General features: G+C 47.7%; 2 protein-coding genes across 2 annotated transcripts in view; both read left to right on the top strand.

Moving 5' to 3' along the window:
- Window positions 1-2,998: 2,998 nt before the first annotated feature.
- Window positions 2,999-8,612, top strand: LOC136301427 (NF-kappa-B inhibitor delta-like). Its single transcript, XM_066204439.1, has 12 exons — window positions 2,999-3,104; window positions 3,708-3,796; window positions 3,884-3,917; window positions 4,090-4,211; window positions 4,597-4,781; window positions 5,261-5,366; window positions 5,996-6,142; window positions 6,309-6,360; window positions 6,842-6,999; window positions 7,391-7,504; window positions 7,811-7,975; window positions 8,249-8,612. Exons 1-12 carry the CDS (start codon window positions 3,089-3,091, stop codon window positions 8,306-8,308), a joined length of 1,248 nt encoding a protein of 415 aa, XP_066060536.1. The 5' UTR covers window positions 2,999-3,088; the 3' UTR covers window positions 8,309-8,612.
- A 4,519-nt stretch (window positions 8,613-13,131) lies between these two features.
- Window positions 13,132-26,529, top strand: part of RLF (RLF zinc finger) — a 38,726-nt gene continuing 25,328 nt past the window's right edge. The window contains exons 1-3 of the mRNA XM_066204402.1: window positions 13,132-13,284; window positions 18,114-18,268; window positions 23,907-23,988. Of these exons, the coding sequence (XP_066060499.1) occupies window positions 13,132-13,284; window positions 18,114-18,268; window positions 23,907-23,988 (390 nt within the window). The remainder of the gene's footprint in view (window positions 13,285-18,113; window positions 18,269-23,906; window positions 23,989-26,529) is intronic.

The following is a 26,529-nucleotide window of genomic DNA, read 5'->3' on the forward strand; positions in this document are numbered from 1 at the left end:
CACAGACAGCATCTCTTTTATTTTGTGATTCTGCACTTCTCATTTCCTCTCCTGAGGCCACATTACTTGTCATACTGACATCTTTAAAAGACTCCTGAACTAGTCAATGGTTTTACTCTTATTTTCCCCATCCATATAATTCAGTACTTCTTTTTGGGAGCAAATCATTATAATTCTGGAGGTGGCATTAGTAGTGCAGTGGCCAAGGGCACAGCCTCATTAGGCATGCCTGGTATTAATGTGCAAGTCCACTGCTAGGACCAAAATGAGTTAAGAAGCATATCTAGCACTATGATATTCTTTTAGGTGATCCTTATCAGCACTCTGCAAAAGCGTAGTGCTGATTCAAATGTCCCATAAAGGATGAATAAACTTCCTCTGCTGAGAACTCTACAAAGCTAATCATTATCTTTTAATTTTGGTACTGAAGATCAGTCAATAGGTCATGTCCCATTTCACACTTGACAGCTTGCCTGAAAGTCCTCAATCATTTTGGCAAGCTAGCAGTCTCCAGCCAGCCATTTCCATGAAATACTTAAAGCAGCATTCTGAACATGTATCTTCTTTTGAGTACCTAAAGTAGGTCTCTAAATATTTTTCTGTTATTGATAAAAAACCCTCTAAGTCTGCTGAAGTGGTCCACAGTCCCCCTGCCAGCTCGTGCAGAAACGCTGAAGTTTTGTTTGAAAACCTGAAGTGTTTGGTGAGACTGAACTACAATGGCTGGTGATTTACGTGCTCTGTAAAACCTAAATATTAAAACAAACACGTAACGATCCACACACTGTTCCAGGATGCATTATCTCATTTAAAATGGTTCTAGAGTTAAATGACGAGGGAAAATAAATTCAAGTGCCAACAATAATTTTACAGTATTGATGCTGTGTTTTACCCTAGTTCAGAGCTTGCAACTCTGACTATTTACACAAATTGTTCATAACAACACTCAGAATTTAGTAATTTAGGGATATATGGAGAGACTATTCATTTTTCTTCCAGGTCTAGAAGCTACCTCACTGGCTTTTTATCCACTGCAAAACATTCTCTAAATTTTTATGACTGTATTGATTTTTCTTTGCTTAGGGTCAAACGTCACAGTAATCCTCCAATCATGGAAATACTCTCTGAAGATCAAGGCCTTTTCATTTCTATACATCAATAATGTGCACTTTATGTGCACAATTGATTTTTATTTCCTACTGTTATCTGTCTGACCCACAATGGACAGCGAGATAAATAGAGGCACAAACATCAGCAATGTGTCCTATACATTTTTGGGGTAACATACTCACTTCCATAGTTGTTTTTTTTCAGTAGTGAAGGAGGACCACAAATTATAAACTACAACAAGGAGAAATTTGGACAACTGTACTAGTCAATGTTGTGTTTAGGATCGCCAAATTCAGCAGTAGTGTTTGAAGGCAGGCCAGAGATTATCATATAAAGCTGAAGCACATATTCTTCACATTAGTGTATTTTCTGTGCTGCCTTATAGATTCACTTTTGTTTGCTAAGATACACATGCAAATCAGGAGGTGCACATTTATGTTTTCACTTTCACAAGTAAAGTTTCTGAAGATGCCCTGGCCTGTATCAGAAAGTTTAAGGGTTTTTTACAGTTTCTGTCTGTCTTTATCTTAGTTCACTGTTGACATTTTTTAGTTCATTCCTCTCTTAGTTCCTTAACTTTAAAATATTGTATTTTCTGTATATTTTTATCTAGCTTGCTGTCTATTTTCCTCTCTTAATCCCTTGGCTTTAAAATTTTATTTACACATACACACTGGCACTGTAGCTTTCTGTGCCTGTTTTTAGTTCTCTCCTGACCTTGCTCCCCTTTATATTTTCAAGTTTCTTTCCATGTCTACTTTATTAGGCTTCCTCTCTGTTTTTTCTGTCTTCTTCCCTGCCTGTTCTGTATCAATGTGCTGGGGTGAGGGCCGGTGTCTGTGGTTGGGGTCAGGGGAAGGGGGATGGGCTTCACCTGCGAGCTGCAGCATCCAGGTTGTGCTCATGAGGTGTGACAGTGGCTGAGCCAAGGATTAAGACAGACTGCAGGAAGGGACGGGCTGGGGCAGCAAAGGTGCAGCCACTGAGGCTGGGGTATAAACCAGAGCCTCTCCTCAGGCTGCTCTGCTGTTCCTTCAGCTGCTGGCAGCTCCTGGGCTGCTTCAGCCCTTTGGGCAGGTATGTTCTGGCATTTAGAGAGGTGGAGCTGCCTGAAAAAGGCTTCAGGACCAGTCGAGGTTCAGCAGCTGTGCAGTAGAAAATACACTTGTGACACCTCCCCAATCAGGATCCTGGAGGGAATCCCCCTGCTGTATGTCATCCCCCAAAATAAAGCCACCAGCCTTGGTGGCCTCAGGCGTCTTCATGGTCTCGGTGGGTCTCATGGTTTCCTGGAGCTGGGGGTCCCATGTGTTAAAGACTCCCACCAAAATCAGGCTGAGCCCCCCCATCCTAAATGGGCCCCCCCAAGTGGGTCAGAAATCTCCCTCAAATGGGGCAGAGATCCCCCCCAAACGGGTAAGACCCACCCTTGGGGGGGTATGGAGGGGAACAGTGACACCCTGCAAATTGCAGGTCCCTACCTGCAATTATCAGCCTGCTGTATCATCCCTCCCCCAGTAAAGACACCAGCCCTGGGGTCTCCACAGGCTTCATGGTCTTCGTGGGTCTCCTGATCTTCTGGGGTTGGGGAGACAGAGTCCCCACCTAGAATGGGGAAGAGAGCCCCCCAAATGGGGCAATGACACACACAAAATGATGGGGGGTGGGCGGGACCCCGGATTGTCGCCCCAAATCGGTGCGGATGACGCCACAAGAGAACAACCCAGGAACATCCCCGTGACCTTTCCCCACACCCCCTCAGAGGACCCGGCCCCCGGGTGTCCCCACCACCCTCACCATCCTATGGGTCCCATGGGCCCCTCCGCAGCTCCGCCCCCCGCCCCTTGTCACCCGTCGCAACAGCGACAGCGTTGGCGTTTTGGCGGCGTTTCCCTCCGGGGCGGGGCTTCCTCGCCCGAGTCCCCCCAAAACCGTCCCCGCGCCCGCCCCGGCCCCATTTGCCCCCGGCTCCCGCGGGATGCGGTCCCAGAGAGGTACGGGGGATGAGGAGGGAGGGTGTCGCGGGCCCTTTAAGACCCGCATTTAGGGGACGCTGGCCTTTTAAGAGCTCTTGGACAGAGTGCTGGCCCTTTAAAACACCTGGGAGGGAGCGCTGGCCTTTTAAGACTCCCTTCTAGGAGACACTGGCCCTTTAAGAACGGCTTTTAGGAGACACTGGCCCTTTAAGAGAGCCAAGAAGGGTCTGCTGACCCTTTCGGACCCTGGTGGGGAGGAGGGGGTACGCTGGCCTTCATGGAGCGGGGGAATTCCCGAGGCCTCCCCACTGGATTCTCCCCGCGGGGGAGGAGGGGGTTCCCCGGGGAGGAGGGCGGTGCCAGCGGGGGCGGGTGATGACGTGTGGGAATCCCCGTGACGTCACGACGGGGGGATTCCTGCCTCGCTGGGGGAGGGCCCAGGGGTTTGGGGGTCCCGGGGGTCCTGACTGTGACACGGCGGTTTGAGAGGTCTCAGGAGTTCAGGGGGAGCCCCGAGGGTCTGGATGAGACACGCGGATCTGGGCCTTTGGCGGGGTTCTGGGAGTTCTCAGGGTTCCCCGGCAGCCCGGTGACCCCCGAACCCCCCTTGCACACCCCCAGGTCCCCCCCGCGCCGCTCCGCCGCAGACGGTGAAGCAGCTGCTGAAGGAGCTCCGGCAGCAGAAGAGCAGGGAAGGGGCGAGATCCCCGGTGGGTGAGCCCCTGTCCCAGTGACACCGTCCCCCGGGGCATCCCCTCTCCCGTGGCTGACCCCTCGCTCTCCCCTCTGCCCCCCAGGTTTTGGCTTTGCCCTCCCCGCGCCCCTCGGATGGTGAGTGATCCTCCCCACACGCCCTGTGCCCCATAAATCCTCTCCATGCCCCTCCCACCCCTACGTCCCCCCAATCCTCCCTGTGTCCCTCAATTCCCCTCCATGTCCAAACCTTCCCACTCTCCCCCCAAGTCCCTCCCCACGTCCCCCCCATCACCAGCTCTTCCCTCAGGTGCTCCCTGGCCCGGTGCCCCCGCAGTGACGCCCAACCTCTGTGCGGTCCCACAAGTGGCACCCCATGGCAGCCCGGGGGGGGCCCAGGGGGGAAGGGCCTCCGGTCCGAGGGGGTTTCAGGTGAGCGGTTTGGAGGGGATGGGGGAGAAATGGGGCGTGAAACTGGGAGGTTAAAGGGGGGGGCAGTGTGGTGAATGGGGGTCAGTGGGGGGGAATGGGAGGCAAAGGGAGGGAATAGGGGAAATGGGGGGAGAAGTGGGGACAAACACCTGGGAGGGGAATGGTGGGGCAATGTGGAGTTAAATGGGGGCGATGGGATGGTTAAGGGAGGCAATGGGAGGGAAAGAAGGAAGCAATTGGGGCAGCAGTGGGGAGAGATGATGTAGATGGGGGCAATGGGGTGGCAGCTGGGGGGGCAAGGGGAGGAAAATGGGGGGGATCACCGGGGCAGGATTTGGGGGGCACTTGGAGCTGTCGGGGGTAACTGGGACTGCTGCCCCCCAAGGCTGCTGCCATCCCCGGCCCTGCCTGGCCCCAACCCCCAGCGCCGTGGGGAGAATTTGCACCCCCCCTGCTGGGAAGGGAGACCCCAGCCCCGTATCCTGAAGCCCAGGAACTGGCAGCTGCCCGCGCTGCACTGGGGGGCCGAGACCCCCGGGAGCTGCTGCGGCAGGACGAGGAAGGGGACACGTGAGCAGGGGGGGCCATGGGAGGGCACGGGGGGGGACAGGGGTCATAAGGGGGCGTGGGGGTCAAGGGGTCCATGAGGGGTCAATGGGCTAAATTGGAGCAAACGGGGGGCATCAGTGGGGGGTAATTTAGGGGGTCAGTGGTGTGAAGGACAGTCAGTGGGGCCATAGGGGTGCAGTGGGAGGGAATAGGGTGTTCAGTGGGGGGGGCAGTGGGATGGAGTGGGGTCAGTGCGGGCCAGATCAGTGTGGGGCAAATAGGAGAGTCAATGCGGAGGTCAGTGGGAGGCCAACTGGGAGGCAATGGGGGAATCAGTGCGGTAAGGGCAGTGCTGGGAAGCCCCCGGGAGCAGTTGTGAGGCACTGGGAGGGGCTGTGGGGTGACAAGTCTTTTTTTGGGGGGGTCTGGGTTCTGGGTGGAAGGTGGGGGGGCAGGTGGAGGGGCAAGGGAGTCCCTTCTAACCCACCCTTCACCCCCAGGCTGCTGCACGTGCTCTGTGCCGGGGGGCTGTGGGCGCTGGCCCGGGCTGCAGCCGAGGCTCTGCGGGACCTGGGGGGACTTGAGGTGCGGGAGCACCTGGGCAAGGTGAGGGGGGGACGCACCTGGGGGTGTGGGGGGGCATCTGGAGGAGATCAAGGTGCAGGAGCACCTAGGCAAATTCGGGGGGGGCAGGGGAGGGGAAACTAAAAGTGCAACACCTGGGGAAGTTGAGGGCATTGGGAGTGAAAAAGGGGTTATAGGGGTAATAAATGGGTCTTATTGGGGCAATAAGGGGGTGATGGGGGTAAAAAGACAAAAACGGATCAAGAGGTTATGGGGGTAATTAATAATGGGTGTGGGGTAGTTAATTCTGGGATAATTCATCACAGGATTCTGCTGCAGCCTAATAACAGGAGAAGTGATGGAGGATAAAAGGGTAATTAATACTGGGGGGTAATAACGGGTGATAAGTGATGGTGTAATTAGAGGCCAATAAAGGACTAATGAAGGGGCAATTAATAACAAATAATTAATGAGAGGATGATAAGGGGGAGCAGAGCAGTAACAGAATACCAGGGTGATAACTTGAAAGTCTGGGGAAGCTTGGTGCCCCCCAAGCACCCCATCTTCCCTTTTGCCCTGCAAGAGCCCCTAGACCCCTTTTATCCCCTAGACATCTAACTCCCCTCAGGAGTCACTCAAGTCCCCCTGACCCCCCCATTTTATCCCCCCAGACTCCACTGCTGGTGGCAGCAGCAGCTGCAGCCCCGGAGATTGTTCGGGACCTGCTTGTCCTGGGGGCCAATCCTGACGCTGCTGACCACGGGGGCCGCACAGCCCTGCACCTGGCTGCCTCCTATGGGCACCCCGAAATCCTCCAGGTGAGACCCCAACCCCCATCAGGACTGGGCAGCCGTGGGGACCCTCCCAAAGGGGACCCCAAAATGGGTCCAGAAGGGACACAGTTGTCCTGGGAGACCAGGGAACTGGCCTCTGGGGGTCCCTGGTATCCAGGGGGACCCCAAATCTTTCCCCTCGCCTTCCCAGGCCATGATGTCCTCAGGGGTTCCTGTCAACGTGGAGGCCCGAAATTTTGAGGGTCAGCAAATCTGGGGGGGCAAGGGTGGTGGAGGGGCTTGGGGTGGGTCCCTGGTTTTGGGGTGGGGGTGATTCTTGGGAATCCCCTTGTTTGGGTGGGACTGGGGAGAGTTCAGTTGATGGGTCCCCAGTTGGAGGGGGACTCAGGGGTCCCTGATTTGGGGTATCTGATGAGTCCTCTATTTCAGGGTGTCTTGGGAGAGTCCCACTTGAGGGGTACTCAAAACAGAAGGGGCTTGGATGTCCCTGGTTTGAAGGGGACCCTGGGGATCCCCATTTTTTGGTAGTTCTTGGTGGGATTCCTGGTGGATGCATCACTTTTTGAGGGGATGGGAGACCTCTAATTTGGGGGTTCTGGTTGATGGTGGGAGGGTCCCAGGGGGTGCGTCTGTACTTTTAGGGGGTCCCTAGGAGGGTTCCCAATTCCAGGGGGGCTTGTTTGGGGGGGAGGCCCTTCCTGACCCCTCTTTGTTCCCCCCCAGGCCAGACCCCTCTGCACTGCGCTGTCCTGGCCCACAACACCTCGCTGCAGGGAGGGCACTCCCCCGCGGGGGGCTCTGCACGGGGGTCCCCCACCCCCCAGGACCGGTTCCGCTGTGTTGAGCTGCTACTGCAGATGGGGGCGGACAGCAGCAGCCAGGTACAGACCCCCCAGAGACCCCCAGGTACCCCACGACTCTCCAGGTGTCCCTCAGATCCCCTGGGTTTCCTGCACAGACCTCTGCGCCCCTCAAAGTCCCACCCCAAGGTCCCTGCGTGCTGGGCAGACCTCAGCTCCTGGCCATTGCAGTCCATTGGGGTACCTTGGCAGGGTTGGGGAGGGGTGTGAGACCCCACAACACCCGTGTGCCCCCCAAAGACCCCTGTGTCTCCTTTCAGGGTCCCCATGGGCTGGACACACCTGTGCTCCCAGGCACTGGGATCTCTTGGGGTCTCTTTGGGGAGGTTGAGGAGGTTGTAGGGGTTGAGACCTCCTGTGAGGGATGTCACCCAAAGGTGAGACCTCCCCCTCACCCCTGTCTTACCCCCAGGACACCAAAAGCAGCCTGACAGCGCTGCACCTGGCCGTGAGGGGAGGCAACCTTGCCCTGGCCCACCTGCTGCTGCGCCAGCCTGGCATGGCCCCCCGCCTTGTCAACATGAAGGTTTGAGGGACTTGTGGGGCTGGGGGGAGCTCTGAGGGGTTCTGTGGGGGGCCCTGGGTTCCCCCTAGGGCTTTGTGGGGCACTTGGGGTTGGGGGACCTTGGTGGGGCTCTGTGGGCTGATTGGAGGGGTCTGTGGAGCTCTTTGGGGTCTCTCTAGTGGCTTGCGGGGTGTGAAGGGGCTCTGGGAGGTTCAGAGGGATCAAGAGGGCGCTGGGGGCTTTGGGGAGTCTGTGGGGTCTCTGAGGTACCTCTGGGGGGGCTGAAGGGTGATCTCTGGGTACCCTGAGCCCCCTGACGTCCCGCAGGCCCACGGGAACACCCCCCTGCACATGGCAGCAGCACTACCCGGGACCCCCAGCCAGGAGCCCCTCGTGAGGCTGCTCCTGGCCTGGGGGGCCGACCCCAGCGCCCGCAACCTGGAGCACGACCTGCCCCAGAGCCTGCTGCCCCCTGGGGCCCCCGGAGACCAGGTGAGACCCCCAGATCACCCTCACACCCAGCACCATCCCCAGCACCCTAAAACTTCCTGCTGATGGGGGGAAATGCCCAGGATTGCCCCTGGAACGCCCAAATCCCGCTGGTTTGCCTCAGATCCCTGCTGCTATGCCCCAAACCCTGCTGCTTTACCCCCGCATTTTCACAACCCACCCCCCCAAAACCGTGGGGTCCCGTCCCCTTTGGGTGACAATCTGGGGTAAACCCCCGTGTTTTGGGGACCACCCTGAACTCTCCGTCCCCCACAGCTCCGCCTCCTCCTGAGGAGCCGCCGGGGGTCCCATCGCCCCCCCCACACCGCCGAGTGACGTCAGAGGGGCGGGGTCCCTGGTACCAGATGGGGGGACACCCCCATATTGGGGGATTTCCCCCCCCGCCATGTTAATTTTTCCTGATTTCAATGAAATTGCCCCCAAATTTCTGTGAAATGAGTCTGAACCACATTGGTTTGGTGGGGGGAGGAGCATGGAGGGGGTCCAGCTCCCCTTTTTCCCCCCCATAAAGTCCTCCCCCCCAGCCTCATTTATGGGGGCTGCTAATTGAGGGGCGTCCCCTCTAAATTGGGGGAGTTGGGGTGGAGCATGCCAAATTGGAGGGGAAACCCAAAAAACTGAGGGAATTCTGGAATTTAATAAAAACTTTCTTGAAGTCTGAGTCTGTTTTTTCCCAGTGTTCTCAGTCTCTCCTCAGTCTCTCCCAGTGCATCCCAGTCCCTCTCCAGTGCATTCCAGTGACTCCAGAAAAAGGAGGGGGGCCAGGAACAAAGGGCCTCAAATTGAGAAAGCCTCCTTTTCTCTTATTTTAATGATTAAGTCATCAAAAAATCCTCCTTTGACGCTATTTTAAGGCCTTAAAATAAGGACGTAAATGGCAGGAACGTGAGGGGAAAAGAACAGGAAACCTGAGGGAGAAAGGGTGATAAGAGGGTGATAACCCTGAGCCAGTTGGGGTGACTCCCAGAGGTGCCCCCAAATGCTGATTTTCCCCTCCCCAGCCCTAGGGGTGCTCTAGAGGAATGTCAGGGGAGCATCCCTTAGGACCTTCAAACCCCTCACTGCACCCCCCAAGTTCCTTCATAGCCCAAACCATCCCAGCTCCCCCAGTCCACCTTCAAACCTTCCCAACATCACCTCAAAGCATTTTAGCCAGCTCCAGCTCCTCTTTAGCACTCTCAAACCTCACCCAGCACCACTGAAAGGCCAATTGATTCCCCAAAATCAATCCTTCCCAGTTCCTTCTAAATCTACTTCAACACCACTGAAGTTCCTCCCAGCATCTCCAACACTCTACCAGCACCCAACAAAATTCCTCCTGGAGACAGAAATGATGGAACTTTCCTAACTCATTTTTTCTACTTAATCAGGCTAATTAACTTTCAATTATTTTAATTAATAATAAGCAGTGTAATTTTCCACTGTAGCCAGCATGTAGTAAAGCTTTTTCACAGACTGCTTTGTAAGAACAGTTTGGGACAATTACTGAAATTTCAAGTTTTGGTAAACTAACCTTGGTATCCTTCAATGAACAGAGCCTGAGGCAGAGAAATGATGCTGAGAACTTGTTCTGCCAATTGACAGATTTAAAGGACACAGGGAAAGGATGGCCTTATTTTACTATGACTGTTAAGGCAACACAGAAGTAAAATGATACATTCAATGAAACTACACACTTGGCTTTAGCAACAAGCAAAAATAAGCAAGGTAATGCACTTAATCATCACTACTAGAGACAAGTGATTGAGAAAGATACATCATCTATTGCCTAAACACTTCACCATCCTCCAGAGTCTGCAGTTGCTGGGGAGCTTCATTTCACAGCAAGGATCTGGAGAATCCTTCCCAGCAATTGGGAAAATCCTACACAGTGTGTCCACCCATAGGGGAGGTCTCCGAATTCACCCCAAAACTGAGTCCAGCTTTTACAGGCCCAAACCAACAAGTCAAAGTGAGTTGGTTACAATTTTGGCACAGAAACTTGTGGATCTGATGGAACACTTCCCAACCAGCAGGGACTAGGGCTTGGCCAGAGCTCAGGCCTTGGCTGGGAGGGTTTCCCCTAAAATACCTTACAAACAAGCCTCTATTCATGTCAGTTGGGAAAATTTCATAAAATGATACATTTCTTGCAGATAACTACACAAGGTTTTGTGAAAGATTCTAAAGCAGTGGGTTTGGTGTTAAACAGCTGGCATAAGTGTCTTGGTCATCTACTTTTAGCTAAATAACACTGATTGTGTTAGTTCCATAATGACCAGGGTCCATCTTGTAACTCACCTCTGGCTGAGTCCTGCTGCTCAGGCCTAAGCACATCAGAATGGGACACCAGGAATGCAAAATTTACAGACTTACAAGAACATGTTGCAGAAACCGGAGATGAAGAAACAAAGACAATTCAGTATCTTTAATGAAACTCTCCGTATGACAAAATGTGCTGCTACGAAGAGCTGAGAAAGAAAGTGCATGGCACCACTGTGTTTCAACATGAGCAGTTTGCCAGACTGCTTCTATCCTGACATATTTTTCTGTGCAAGAAATAGATGGACATTTCAGACTCTGCAAGACTCATATTTCATGATACAGTGGAGAACAAAAGTACATTGCCACCATGGTTGTGCACAGTTTACAAGCTACAAGGAAATGCTTGATTCTGGTGGGAATTCAAGTTTGCAGATGGAAGGGAAGGTCAGTGAAATCTTTCTGTTCTGATACATTTTCTCAGAGAGAGTGAAGGATGTTTTCAACTTTGTATCTTCATGTTTGGACATCCTGATGCTTTAGGATTTTAGCTTTTATATTTTCCATAGATTTGTAATCCTGCAATTCTGTAGTGTGTAACTCTAAAGTCCACACACAGTGTGAGCTGCTGCTTCCCTATTTTGGTCAGACACCACAATTCCTCTCCAGGCCTGGCAATCAAGGACACCTCACTGCCTCAGGCCCTGAGATATGGAAACAGAAGTGAGTTGGGGGGCAGCAAACTTGGGTTAAATGACCTCATTATTTGAGGCTGTAATTGGAATATTAAGCCCCAACCTGCAAATGGGCCAAACTTATAAAAGTGTGAAAACCCATGACCTGGGGTCCATTTTGGGTATAGCCCCTGAGGGGGCTTCATCTACCCTGAATGTACCTGAAGGCCCTTCAACAAATAGAACTGATTTTTATTTCCTTGATTTTGTCTTGCCTCTGTTTATAAGTAGCTCCAATGATGCCTTGGAGTGGCTCCCTAGAACAGAGGCTGGACAAGATTAAGAGAATAAAGTGGGGATTTATTAAAGGCCTTCAACAGATACACCTTGGGCAGTCAAAAGCCTTCCAGAGGCTACACCCAAGATGGACAGCGGTCATGAGTTTTTCAGACAGATATAAGATTGGTCTATTTGCATATCAGGGGTCAATTCTCCAATTACAGCTTCAGGTAATGAAGTCATATTCCCCCGGTTTGCTCTCCTTCCCCCAATTCACTTCTGTTTATACATTTCGGGGCCGGAGGCAGAGGGTGTCCTTCCATCTCAGGCCTGGAAGAACCGCTTTATCTAACCAAAACGCGAAGAGAGCTTACTAACACCCCGTGTGGAGTTCAGAGCTATACACTAACGCAGCACAGGAGCTGAAAAAGATAAAAAAGCGAAAAACTCACGGCATCACCAGAAGGCGTCGAGCCGAGGGACAGCGCCATCCCTGCCGGGTGCACAGCGCCACCGCGTGGCCGCTCCCCCCGCCGCCGGGCAGCTCCAGCAGGTGGCGCTGCGGCCACACCCAGGGCCCCCACTGGTCACGGCTCTGCGAAGGAACGCGGGGATTCAAGGGGAGAAAGACTCCTGTTCTCTCATTTTAAGGATGAAGTAATCAAAAAAAAATCCTCCTCTGACACTACATTAAGGCCTTAATTTAAGGGCGTGAATGGTGGGAGGTGTGAGGGGAAAAGAATAGGAAACATGAGGGAGAAGGGGTGGGAAGTGCAAGGGGAAAGAGGGTGATGACGTTTTTCAGGGCAAGAAATGCACGGCGAGGGAAGAGAGACCGGTGATACCTCTCTAGCTTGGGTCAAGTTACATGATCCTCATAAAGTCTGAGTTATCAGATACCAATATAACCTCAATCATAACTTTCTCTGCCTATGTAACCTGAGCCAAGGCAGGTGTATACAAGGCAAAGCAAGAAGGAGAGATTCAAGGAAATTGGCGAAAATAAAGGGAAATTGTATTACTTTGCATTTGTATTGCCTTGCCTTTCCTATCCCTCCCTAGCCAGGCCTTTCCTTCTCCTCCCTTCTCTTTACTTGCCTTGCCCACGTGCATTTCCTTGCCTTGACTTGCCCACTGCTCCCTTGCCTGCCTTGCCTGGAACTCCATTGCCAAGCCATGCCTATGCCTTCCTTTCCATGTCATGCCAACCATTTATTTGCCACGCCTTGCCTACCCCTCCCTTGAACTGTCTTGACTTTGCTTACCACTCTCTTGCCTTGCCTTGCCTTCCCTGCCTGCAGTGGAATGACCCAGCTGGATGCCAGGCTCCCACCAAAGCCTGCCTGTCACTCCCCTCCACCAATGGAAAGTGGGTAGAAAATGCAGAGTTCACGAGCTGAGATAAGGACAGAGACGATCCATGGGCCCAGCACCTCAAATCACCAAACACACCGCAAATTCCTGCTAAAAGCTATTTACCATCCTCCCCTTTCCGCGTCTGGGCAACATCCTCTCCAGGGCTACGCTAGGGACATGAACGTTCTGCTTTCAACAACGTGTTATTAAACGGGAGATTAAAATAACAGCAATCTAAGTTAAAAAGCTGTCTCCGGCCGGCGTCCATTATCACCTTTCAAGTCCCTCAGCCGTGCAGTCAGTCACCTTTATCGCAGAGGGAGCTGCAACTCCCGAGCCGCGCCGCCACCGCTCACGCGGAGCGCCGGAGCCCTCACGGCCCGGGGGCGGGGCTACAGCTCCCGCCGGCCCCGCCCCCTTGTCACGTGAGGCGGCTCGCGGGGGCGCGCCCGCCCCCCTGCCCCGCCCCGCGGCCCGCGCGGGCACAGCGGCGCGTCACGTGCGCGCGTCACGTGACGCCGTCCCTGGCCGATGAGGTCAGCGGCGGGTCACGTGAGCGGTGCCTACGCGCAGTGGGGCTGGGCGCAGATGGCGGACGCGGAGGCCGAGGCGGCGGCGCGGCCGGAGCTGCCGCGGGTGGTGTCGGCGCTCCGCGCTCGCCTCTGGCAGCTGCAGGCGGAGCTGCGCGAGCAGGAGGTGTCGGAGGCCTCCTCCCGAGCCTACTGCCGGGGCTTCTGCCAGGTAGGAGGCGGGCGGGGCGGGCCGCGGCGCGGGCGGCGGGCCGGTGCGGGCAGCGGGGACGCGGCCGGGGCGGGCGCGGGGCCGCCGCGCCGGGCGGGCGCTCTCCCCGGGCTGCCGGTGCGCGGGGCTCGGGGCGCCGTGCCCGGCTGCCGAGCGGGGCGTGCGTGCCCTGCCGAGCTGCCCCGGGGGCTCCGCGCCGCCAGCCCGGGGCCGAGGGCACCGCTCGCCTTTGGGCCGGGACACCCTGCGGCCCCCGGGGGGGTCTGCGGGACAGGCGGGCCCCACCGCATTGTCTCGGTGCAGTCTTGGCTCGGTTCCGAGACCTCCGGTTGCCTGTGTTTCACTTGTCTCGGGATCACATCTGCGTGTTCGCCTTGTTTGAGGTTTGCCGTGGGGTGCAAGGAGTGCTTGCTGGCCTGTGAGGGCCCGCAGTGCCCTTAAGTGGGCGGTGGTTTGGTTATCTCGTCTTGAATACTTAGTGCAACCCGGAGGAAAATCACCAATTTCTGAATCGAGGCTCGAAGTTCCAAAGAAAAGCTGATCTTAATTAAAGCCACAGTGATGGAGATAACTAGTACTTAAGTAAACTCTTCCAGTGGTTAATTAGTGTTTGCTGCCCTCACAGCATCGTTTACTTTGAGCTCTAAGGTTGAAAAATTGTTGTTACAATGCTGGCTTGGAGAGTTGTCCCTGTTGAGTCTGAAGAGATTGTGGGTTTTAAAGGAAGAAATAAAAAAAATCTGTTTGCTAAGCTAGTTTACAACACCTCAGCTGATAAAGCTGTGGTATGTCAATGGTAAAACGAGAGAAAAAAGCTTGCTGGTGTGTCACAGATTATGTGTAAGTGGTGTTGCCCTCCACAGTCTTCCATTTGGCATCCACAGGTTGTGTGAGCTTTGCCAGACCCTTCTGGGAGAGTGTTCTACTCATCACTTACTGGAACAAGAGAATATTTACTGGGTTTCAAAACTCTTTCCTCCCAAACTGCAGGGTGCACTGCCCACTGCTGTGTTTGGTGTGTGGTGGAGATCTGTGACCTTGCGTTGACACGGAGCTGCTGCACAGTGTAAATTACACAGGAAAATGGTTTCCAGCGGTGTACCTGCTGTCAGAATATTGACACAAATATTCAGCTGACACTTAATAGTGGTTGTCAACATGATCCATGTGTGTCTACACGTCCAGTTTCTCAGATTAGTTTGGTACAGAAGAAGCTTTAGAGATACTTGATCAGTGGAGTGTGGTGAAAGACAGACCTAAAAAAGAGCAAACAACCAAAAAAAAACCCAAACGAACAATCCCACCAAACCATGTCCCACAGATAATGTAGCCCTCTAGGTCCTTGTGCTATTGTTGTAGTCTGGTTTTAAAATACTGTGGTAGCACAGATAAAAATGGAGAAGTTTGGTTTTGAGTTGCCATCAGTTTGGGACTTTTTGGATTGTCGTGCCCCTACTCCAGGAGGTGCAATGAGGGACGTGGAACTGCAGCAGCCTCAATGAAGGATGAGTTTGTGATATTGTTGAGCTGCCAGACCACTGTGGTTGGGCTGTAGTTTATCTCTGGATTTCTCCTGACAGAGGACTTCTGTGATAACTTCAACAAGTTAAGGTCTGCCCATAAGTGAAATTTAGGGAGCTCCATTTTGTATTGATTACTTGGAAGGCACCACTGTTCCTATGTCATAAAGTTATTAAGCTACAGCAGAATGTGGCTAGAAAGAGGCTGAATTTATCTGGGTTTAAAGTTGATTTTGGGAAGTAGTAGACACAAGGAGAGCTGAAACGTTTTGTGTTTGCCATCCTGTGAGTACAGCTGAGGCAGGGGCCTGGAAGGTGCTCTGTTTTGCTGTGGAAATTACCATGGCTGTCAGGCAAACTATGAACCAAATGAGTGAATTTCCTATGCTTTGAGTTGTCTGAATGCTGTTTTACTACTTGTAAAACTTGTGCTGCTGTGTGCAGCTTTCCAGTAGCTCTTGTGAGGAGTGATACTGGATGTCACAATTTCCTTGAAGATCCCTATTTTCAAGCGGGGAAATAGTACTGTTGTCCAGGATAACAAAACACAGAAGCTGTTGAAGCCTAAATAATAGGTTGACTCTGCAACTTTGTATTGTATTGGTATGAATACTTTGCACATTCACCTTGGGAAAAACACGTTTTTTGTGCAGAGCAGTATGTACCCACCCAGCCAGATAGAACAGCTAAGGGGAGTGTTTGAGGCTGTCATAAATGGGAAGAACAGTTGTCAGTGAAGGGGGGGTTGTAGGTTGTCAAAGCACCCCCTCTGCCAGTGCCCAGCAGCGGTTGGCTTTCTGAAATCTTTGAAGATGACTTGTTGAGTGCAATCAGATATGGTTAAAAAGACAAGGAAGTATTTTTCTTCGAGAATCTCAAAGCTGTAACAACAAGTCAGGAAACTTGGAGATCTTCATCTTTGAATTGGGTCTGAGAAAAAAAAAATGGTGCTTCTGAGCAAGTGCGGCTGGCAGGTGTTGTGTCATTGCAGAACATGACAGTCTGTGCAGCGTGAGGGCCCAGGCTGGTGTGTGTGCATGTTGCACATCAGGTGTAACTCTGCGTTTCTCTTGCCCCTCAGATGTGTTGTAACCTCTTGTACCATCAGATGTGTCACTGCCATCACAGCAGGCTGGGATGAGGTGTAGGTGGGTGTGTATTAACAAGGCTTTAACGCACGAATACTCTGCTCAGGTAATTACACTGCGAGGTAGCAATTGCTTCTAAATTGTTACCTGAGAACCCCTTGAACTTGTAGATGATCTAATTCTGTCAGGTTAATAATTTTTCCATAATAGCTTTTCTGTAGACCATCAGGAGAAATCCATAATGGACAACTCAGCAACTATTACTTGTGAAATAGCACAAGAACTTTTATTAAAAAAGTTACCACATTTGCCTTATTTGTCAGTATGTTAACACTAATAACATCATACTGTTGAAAACTGCAGATCCTTGAAGTCTAAGCTATTAATCAGTCTGTCGCCTTGAATGTGTTTTTTGCACTGAAACCATTGTTTGTGTATTTGACAAGAAGTTTCTCATAAATAGTTACTCAGTGAATTCCTGATGTTAGCTTTAAGGCTTTGATCCCAGTGCTCAGCTTGCACTTGAGCAAGGGTGCAGTGTTTACTAGAAAATTTATTTAATCTTAGAAAGTATTCTGCTGTGGTTTATGGTTTACATAGACCAGGTAGTTTATGATCAAATTGTCTGTCAAAATAATTGAGTACTAAATTTAGCTTTTAAAATAGATTGGTTCTAATGGACATATTTTCAGAAAAGTGCAGGGGTTGGTGTGTTTGGTCTGTTTCTGTAGTCACTAATGGTAGTGTTACTGCTGGCTTTACTAAACTGCTGGTTTATGATAAGTCATCAGCTGACCCTGGGGATTGCAGCTTGACAGTCTTTGAATGTGATTTAATGCTGCAAAGCAATCTATAACTTGAGTTGTATTACTAAATCCTTCATTAATCTGTTAAATAAGCCTGAAGACTGATATTACTACAGCTAATGATCTTTGTGCTGCGCTTAAGGATGATTTCTGCAAACTTCCAATTTCCTGCCCCACACTTATGTCTGTATTAATATTATGTGGGGTTTGGGGAAAGTTTGTAACTTCCATTCACCCAGAATTTCTGTTAATGAATTGTTGGAGAGCAGTCCACAAAACAGCAGATTACGGGTTCTTAGATGGTATTTTTAATAGAATGGTTTTTTCCTTAAGTATAACACATGATTCTGCTAGTCTGCATTGTTTTTAGGCTAGGACTAGTCTAGTATGGTTATTAGTTATATCAATGGCATAACACTGGATCCTGGCCACTTATTTCTTGCTGTGCTGGAGGGTAAGTTTTTTTCTTAGGAGTTTTTGGTCGTTATTATGACTGCATTTAGTTTTAGCAGGGGTTTGTTCCAAGTGTTCTCCTTCCATTCAGCATCTGATAAGATCATGTGGGGTTTTTACAGCGTTAAAATAAGTTTGTTGTGTCAGTCCCAACTGTAAAACTGATACGACCTCACCATCCTTGTAGGACAGTTTGAGTTGTTTTGAATGATGGCGTGAAGCACTGTGAACTTTTTTTTTCCCTTGCAGTCTTGGCCCTAAAGATTCCAAAAAGCACAGCCCCTTTTATTGGTCATGTTTTCTTTGCAGCTGGCATTAATAGTTTGGGATGTACTAGTGTTGTCTGTGTGTTGATGTGACTTCTGTTAAAACTGGCTGGATTTGGTATTGCTGCTTCAGTACTGTGGCCAGGTAATGTGGGATTGTGGTCAAGGAGTAAAATCTGGGGTAATTTTGTGTTTGAAAAATGCCCGCATAATGATCTGTTGTGGGTTTTGTATCCCTTTCTGGTCGCTTCGTGTTTGCTGTGTGGGTAATGCATGTATCTTTAAAACACTGCACCTGTAGTAATGGTTTTTATCTTGAGTTTCTTCCTATTTTTTCTGCATTCTCGCTTGTAATAAAGATTCCAGTGTTACATACGTGGTTCTGTCTCCATGGTAGTGGTACAGAAGGAGCTAACTGTAGGACTTCTGCCTGAATTTTCTACTTAATAACTCAGATTTCTGCCAATTGCATCTAGCTTTCTCCCCAGTAGAAATTCTGCTAACTGTATCAAAATAATAAAGTAAACCAAACCACATTTCAATAAAAGGGAGAATTTCTCTTGAGGTGAAAACTTGCCACTTTAAATTCTCCAGAGTACAAATTTCTCACTTCCGGAATTATTCCACTGTATGTATTTGATATTTGTGTTTGATATTTGTTTATAAGAGCTTCTAATGATAACTCTTTTGTTTCAGACACTGCTCCAGTATGCTGGCAGTCGGGGTGCATCGGAACATATTTTGCCTTTTTTGGAAGTGTATCGAATCTCCATCCAAAGCTTTGCTAATGCAAGACCTTACTTGACTACAGAATGTGAAGAAGTTCTTTTGGTACTTGGCAGGCTAGTGCTGTAAGTTTTAAGTTGGTATATTAATTTTTTTGTTGTTTTAAAAAGAACTGCACTTTATAAATTAAAGGGCAAGCCGTTGAGGTAGTTTATTGCTTAATTTGACAACTATCTTTGCAATTTATCTCATCAGTGTCTTTAGTACATTTTTAATCATACCACAAAAATGTACTTGAATTAATGAATTATTTATTAATGGATGTGGAGAAGTTCTAAGGCTTTGTTCTTCTGTATTTGGATAATCATGTTGGTATTAGGAAGGTTCTGTTCTCTCTTAAAACATTCTGCAAGTTTTATTTTCTGTAGAAGAAGCTTAGTGTAGTACTCACAACAGAGGCTTCAATATTAGGTTTTCATGCATGGGTTAATAAACCTGTATGGTTTCTCTGCAGTTGCAGCTTTGTGTGTCCTGTCCCCTTTAGTGCAGGGCCACTGTGAATGTGTCCCTTGTGGAAAAGGACCAGCTGATTTGTGTTCGTGGCAGGCTCAGTTGTGCTGTAAGATTGCAAAGCAGACTAGGCATGACTTGGAAGCACAGCAATTCGTGGAACAGAATAGAGAACCGTTTTGCAGTCCATCAGCTGAGTTGGGAAAACTTGTAGTTCCTCAAAGTCCTTAAAGCAGCTTTTTGTAATTGAGGAGTGAGGCCTGAGGCTTCCATGTGCACTGGGGTACAATCAGTATAACCTGAGATAAGGTGATGTGCTGCTCATTCCTTGCTAGTGAGCTTTCATCTGAGGAGGGAGGGTGAAGATCTGGAACCTTGAATATGAAGATCATTGTAGAATAAAAGTGATTCTGTGACAGTTTTGTTTTGTTTTTTGGGGTTTTTGTGTTATCAGTCTCGTTTTGTGGTCTGAACTCAGGTGTTCTCTTTAAGATGGACTTTGGCAGTGAACTCCTTGGTCAAATGCTTTATTTTGTAATGGACTGACTTGCAATATAAATGAGCAGCTCAGAACCAGATTATCTCCAAATGATGCCTTGAATTATTTTCCTTTTAATTGTGAGAAATATGTGAACTGTGTCACATATTCACATGTGAGTTCAAAAACACATGTGAGTGTTTTTTGGGTTTCTTGAAAACGTGTGAAATCAGGAGAAGTATGTCTTAAGTTCTTACTATGGAAACCTAAAACTTTACCTGCTAAATTATTTACCTGATACAGGACACACATTTTTGGCAAAATATGTTCATTACTTTTGCAGACTGTCCCCTTAAGGGTAGAGTATTACTGTCTTCATCATACTGTTGTTAATTAGCTATTTTGTTATTTTCTACTTATATAAGTTTAAAAGTTTGTCTTTTAGTGTCTGTTTACAGGACATCTCTTCTTGGAGTATATTCTATATATTTTGCTACTGTTAGATACGTTGGGGTGTAAATCCCAATTCTTTATCAAAATTGCTTTTCTCTTGTTGAGAAATATCAGAATATTCTGCTTTTGCTAATATGTTTTTTTTTCCCAGATTTCAGTGTGAGGAGTTTGTTGTAAATTGTAGCTTGTATATTCAGAAAACCTTGTGTTAGAGGACAATAGAAAAGCTGACTTGCTGGAATCTCCTCTTTCTTATAATGCTTACATTTGAAAGGAATCTAAAGAATGAGAAATACAAGGTGAGGTGGAAGATAGGGTGAGGTAAACGGCATGCCCAAATTAACTCTCCCACATTTTTTCTTTTTCATAAATTTCCAAGGGAGTGAGAGAGATGTTAGAGCAGGGAATTGAAGATAAAAGTTGAGGTTCCATGAGGGAGGAAGACTGTTACCTAGTTATGGACACAAAAACATACTGTTCCCATGGAATTGTGATTTTTGGGATTCACTTGGGTTACCCACAGCTGCCACACACACTGTTTTCAGACTCAAACCTTGACTGGAAGTGAAATGAGCAGACTTTTCAAAGCAGAAGTGTTCTGCTTCCTATTGAAATCCTCCTTCCCTTCCAACATTCCTCCTGGAGAAGAGGAAAAGAACTTCCTTCTCCTGGCTTCCTTCTCAGCAGGGTGAGGCAGTAACAGCCAAACTCATTATTTGTGGTGTCCCCTGCTGAGATCATTTGGGCATTGGGGACTGTCCCTCCCATCACAAACATGATGCTCATGCACTGAGAGATCTTGTTGGTCCATTGTCCAACCTCAGGGAACAAAAGGAAAGCTTGGAGTGGTTGCTCTTGTAGATTGCAGATGTGACAAACGTTTGGAGGGGTGGGTGGGAAACAGGAATGTTCTTTTTTACCTGCTTTGCTCAAGTGGAACTCGGACAGGTTGTTCTTTATTTTAATTCTGTTGTTATTTGTCAGCCCCAAAGCTGGCAGAGTGCATTCCCCTCACCCCCCAGGGTTACTATTTCAAAGGTATTGCCTCTGTGGAAGAATTAATGAAGAATTAGCCGTATCAGAGATGTCTTTCACTGACAGCTGGCTGTCCTTGTGAATCTCAGGAGACCCTTGAAGCTGGTTATTCACTCAAGCTTCTGTGAGTTATTTATTTCTGAGGCTGGTTAGGGGGAAGGTGTCGTGTTAGCATCAGTATGAAAATTTTACTTCCATCTGAAAATGGTTTATATAATTCTAAGATTAATAGATTAAAAAAATAAATATTTGGTCATAAATCACAGTGTGTGCACGTAACTAAGATTTGACTGCTTTCCACTTTCTCCTGTGTACTGTGATGGCACTGAACTGAAAGGGTAACAAGTGAACAATTCATGCTGATAATTCAGTGTATAATGAGTCATCTTTGTGTCTCTAAGAAGTTTAGGATAGAAAAAGTGTTCCAATACAATCTAAAGATGATCAGTGTTCTGAAAGGTTTTAAAATTAAATTTTAAAAATTTCTGTGAATGAGGTATAAAGTGATTACAAAAGAATTGTATGCAAATAATATGTTGAATTTTGCAGAGAGTTATTTGTTCCAAAAATAAAGAAATTTATATCTGCGACTCCTTTTCTTAAAAGATACTTTGAAGTTGAGTGTTCCAGATGAATAATATTTTTTTCTAGTAATGTAAACATTCAAGCACCCGTTACAGTTTATTTGCACAACTTGGGATTGAAGTTTGGAATTGAGTTTTGTTTAGGTAGGCATTGTTGTGGTACTGGTAGAGTAGGGTGGGAAAGGCTAGACCTCATGGCATGATTGTGGTATTTTGATTTGTGTACTCCATGTAGTTGCATTACAATAGAGAGGGCAATGGCATTTCAGGGACTGAGGTGTGTTTTAAAGTATTGTATAACAAGGACCAAAAGAAAGAATGAAGCTAAGCAGTGTGTTGTCCCCCTTGGCAGTAGGGAAGTTTTTATGCACCTGTGTGTCTGAATCAATTCTTACAAAAAAACCCTAGTCACTCGACTTTGAATTCTAGTTATTTTTCTGCCAAGGAAATTGTTACTGGAATATCCTGGATATTACTTTTACAATTGTTCCTCAAATTGTTTTATGTGGTGGCTTATATATCTGGAGCTCCAGATTTCTTATGGAGTGACTTCCAGGCCAGAGTGCTCTGTGTTGGGATCCTGAGGAAGACTTACAGCAAAAGAACTTCTGCCTTTTGGTTCAGATCAGTCCTGTGTTACTACAATAACTCTGGGTTAAATGAAATAAATTGGATAAATTAAATCCTCTTGTCTTCCTAGACTATTTCACTTTGCAGACACAATGCTTTGAAAATGTCATTGCAGATTTTTTCACTGTCCAAGTAGCAACTTAATGCTTAAGTTTAGAAAAATGGTGTTTAAAAGCTTGCTTTGTCATTTCGTTCAAGTCTATTACATTACATGGCCAATATCATATATATGAAAAAGAAATGTTCTGGAAAAAGTAATTCTAGGAGTTGGAAGTGGACATGGGTAGGATTGATTGACTAAGTCTGAAAGTGAGGTGTGTGTGCATCAAAAGACTTTTCAAAAACACATTGACCACGAAATTTGCAAATGTGTTACTGGGTGTGGAGTCTGTGTGTTATGGATGAAAACAGAGCACATACCCAGGAATTTAAAGAGGGATTTTCTTGGTTGGCTGGTTTGTTGTTGGTTTTTAGTTTGGGGATTTCTGTTGGTTTTCTTGTTGTTGTATGGTTGGGTTTTTAAGTTTTAAGGGTTTTTATGTTAAAATAGAGTTCAGATGTTTCATAAAGTTGGTTTTGATAGTCTGTTAGCAACCACCTGAGTCTAAATGTTTGGGCTGATGAATTAACTTGTACTGCCAAGCTGGAGTACAAGGCAAAACAATGTTGTGATGATTTTATTAAACTGAGACTTGCGATGGTTGCAATATCTGGTGGTCCTGTTGCCAGCTTTTTCATCATCAGCAGTCTTGTGCCTAATGGTGTGAATAATGATAGAATGACAGTGGTGAAGGCTGTTGTATTTTCTGCCAATCTAATAAAAGTGCTTAGAGCTTTTTGCAGCAACCTCTGTTTTGAGGAACCAGGATTGGGAGTGAACTCAAATGTATGAAATGTGAAAAGGATGGCCAGATACTTATTCAATATTCATCCATTTGGTCTTGTTGATGTATATGACTGTTGAATCTGGCTAAAAAGCCGAGTAGGCATAGCATTTGGTAGGTAACTGTTCAATGCATTTGTCAGAAGTCAGGAGGAGGATGGACATTCTCTTTGAGTACTAATCAGATCTGAAACTCGTGTTTCCTTTATGGTCATCTCTTCCTTTTCCACTTCCCCCAGCTCAAGTTCTTCTGTCTGTCTGTCTGTGTTGCCCTGTCATTCTTCTATTTATTATTTGAGGGGGGATGTTTTGAAGAAAAAGGAGCAAGAGTTGGAACTGTGTAACAGTGTAGATGTAGCTGATAGCAGTGATTCAGTGCTTTTTTATTGGTAATGTCCTAGGTTAGTTTTCTTTCCTTCTATTGTCATGATGTATGAAAACACTTCCGCTGTGTGTAGGCCTTGGGAATCTCCAGGCAGAGTGTCATGGTAAACACCTTTAGTTTGATGAGGTCTCGTTGTTCAGTGGGGTTTGAGGCAATCCATGTGCTCCATACAAGGTTGGATAGCTCCTGTTTGAGAACTAGACAGGCAGCAGCCCTGCCATGGCAGGTTGCACTTTGTGCTGTGGGTTTTGGAATGCTCCCCCAGTTGGTATCAAAGGCTCAGAAGGTGTTTCTAGGTTCCTCTTGACATATCTTGTCCAGTTCCATTTTTATGCTGATGCATTGTGTCCTCTGTCAAGAAACCTTCTTAGTTTTTCTTATGTATGTCAGTGCTGAAATGTTGAGTTAGGTGAAGCTGGCTTTCATTCTCCCTCTAGGCAGAGACCATGCCGGACTCCAGTGAGCTTTATTTAGCATGGTTATTAGGTTTCCTTTGAGAAGAAAGAATAGAATTCTGTGATGCAATGTTCCTGAGCCACATTGAATGGACTGTCTTGTATGATAAGAGTAGCTGCAGTCTTAAATTAGAGATTGTGTGTAGTAAAATGGAGCACTGTTTCCATATGATGAGTCATGCCTGATTGACAGGCTGTTTCAGACCTTTAATTGATTTGCACAATGTAATATGTTTCAGTGTTACTGTCATTGCTTATCTGAATGCTAAGTAGTGTGTGCCAGAAATGTTATTTAATGTAACAAGAGAATGTGTTCAGGTAGCTTGTTTACTTGCCTTTTGCTTTTCCAGGAGTTGTTTTGAGCTACTGCTTTCAATTCCTGAAAGTGAATTGCCACATGAGGTATGGTTAGGATTCCATCAATCCATTCAGGTAAGTGTTCTGAATTTCTTTTTTTGCAATTTACATATTAAAAAAAAAAAAAAAGCTGCAGTTGTATTCCTTCTCTTCTACCCTTCCCCTGAGTTCCACTTGTCCTGCATTGCTGTTACCTAGGCAGCAAGAATTTCTGAGCAGCAAAAGTCTCACTGCAGCAACAGTATTGGCAGTCTTTAGGCACAACAGCATATTTATAACTCCACGGTTGATGGCAACGTAAGCAAGAGAACCTTAGTGAGTCTTGGTCAAATGATCTGTGTGAGAGACAGACTGAGTTAAATGAAGTGATTTAACAGCTCTGAAGCATTGCTTTGATGGTAAAAAGCTTTTGTGGAGGTCTGAGTGGCAGGTTGGTGTCTGTACCTGATTTGAGAGGGATGGAAGCAGTAGGACAGGTCTTTAGTCCAGGTGGTTCTCAGAAGCGTTTCTTTGTGGGTGGTGCTGAAATAAGCTCATACTACAACATTCCTACACTCCAATCAAGATGGCTAATGTAGACTGTGTAGGAAGAAGAGATGTTCTCTGGGTTTTAGTCTGGAGGTAGTACCTAGCTGTCCGCAAGAACCGCTGTTCCTCACGGAGCTGAAGGACAGGAGTGGTATTGCTGTATTCATATTGATGGGCCCTTCCAGCAGCAGGGACTGCTCTGTTTCTGCTATTGCCTCTTCTGCCTTTATAACTGTGACTGGTGAAGTTGGAAGCTAATCTCAGTTATAAGTTACTGGAGACCTTGGCAGGAAATATTTGGAAGTGAACTTAGACCTTGCAGCTGTCTTTATTGCAAGACCTTATACCCCTTTTGACTGGGGATTTTCTCAGTCCCTGAGGCTTGGCTACTGCTGCATTAGCTCTGATGCTAGTGCTGAGCTTCTACTTTTGTTTTCCCTGCAGTCAAGGAAACAGGAGGTGTGAAAACTTTTCAGTAGACCGAGGATGAATAAACCTGTCACTTTAAACTGAGAGAAGCCGTCTAGCAGAGCTTTGTAGTCCTGCTAACAGTGGAAGGGACAGAGATGGTCTGTGCTTGAGTGATTCCAGGTGTAGAGAAACTTCCTTTTCCTGAAATACATGGAATATTTATTATCGTGGGAACCCTAGAAACAGTTGGGTGTGGCATGTACTTGGTAATAGAGACAAGTGCAGTAGGTACAGTTTAAATCCTGTGGCCTTAGTGGTGACAGGGATCTGTCATTTCCAGCCACGCTTTGTTCTTTCTCACAGTGTGTCATTTACCAACAGTCCTTGGTTGAGTCCTCAGCATCTCACTGTTGGTGTTTGAGACATTCATGTGAGCCCTCATCTTCTAGGGTTCTACAAAGGGTGGCACAAGCTCAGATCTCTCATATCAACTTTTAGAACTGAGGGAAAATCCAAGATGTGCTGCTGCCAGCAGTAGTAATATATACTTGGCTCTTGTAGTGACTTTTTGAAGCTATGGCTTCCAAGTTTAGCACTCATCTAATGCTCCCCATAGTGAACTGATTAAACATTGATGGGATTCTGAAAACTTGCTGAAGAGGTTTGTGGACTTTTACAAACAGGTGTTTCTAATAAGATTTTGAAGTAACTCCTTGGCAGAAGTATGAGAAGGAGAATGTTTGTACCCTGCCTTGGAGTACAGTCGGAACCCACTTGTCACCACGGGAGTGTGTAAGTCACATAGAGGCCTTCAGACAGGAATCACTTGTAGCTTTAAAGCCTGTGTGTGACTGTGTTGATGTGCAGATCTCCAGGCAAACCCAGCAGGAAAGCAGCACAGAACATTGTGTCAGCACATGCCCAAGACTGATGGATGTGAATGTGCTTATTGCTTTCCTACCAAAACGGACAAGTGTGGCTTCAGAGGACTGTAACTCCTAATAATATGGGAGGTGTTTTTCAGATATGCCTGCAGTAATTGTTGCTCTGTAACAATCTGTGCAGGTAATGGAACTCAGTGAAACTTCAAATAAATTTTCATCACAAGGATGTGAAAGGTGAGTGAGGGCTTGCATTTCAAAGCATCAAGGTGTAGGGACTGTCCTAGACCTGAAAGTGGAGTGTCACTGATGTCCAGCTTATATACAAAATGCTGTCAAAATCTTTATTTGGTATCGGAACCTGTTTGTTCTGATATCCTAAATAACAGCAGTTATGTCCTGCAGTCACCTATGTGTCCGGTTTTCCTCATCCCTAAGCAAGATCAGAGGCAGCTTGGGCAAAATGACAGCAAGATGTGAGATTGTATGGCAGGAGTGTCAGCATGGATTTATTCAGTGGCAGCAAGCAAAAAGGTGCAGACACAAGTGGGGAAATGCTGTAAAATATGAGTGAAAGGATTGAGGCAGAATTACAACGGTGCTCTTGATACAAGTAAACTCTGTTAATCTGGGGGAGGGCCTCAGTGGAGAAGTACTGTGTGGGTGGATATAATCTGATCAGGTGAAGAAGGTAAAACCATGCATTCAAAGATGTCTTTAGTGGGAGTAGAGATGTGTTCTTCTGGCTGTTGAAAATGGGTTGTGGAACAGGGTTTCCTTCAAACCTTACAAAGAG

The sequence above is a fragment of the Chamaea fasciata genome, unplaced genomic scaffold (genome assembly GCF_029207755.1).
Source record: "Chamaea fasciata isolate MVZ Bird 193981 ecotype frontalis unplaced genomic scaffold, bChaFas1.0.hap1 SCAF_26, whole genome shotgun sequence".
Classification (NCBI taxonomy): Eukaryota; Metazoa; Chordata; class Aves; order Passeriformes; family Sylviidae; genus Chamaea; species Chamaea fasciata.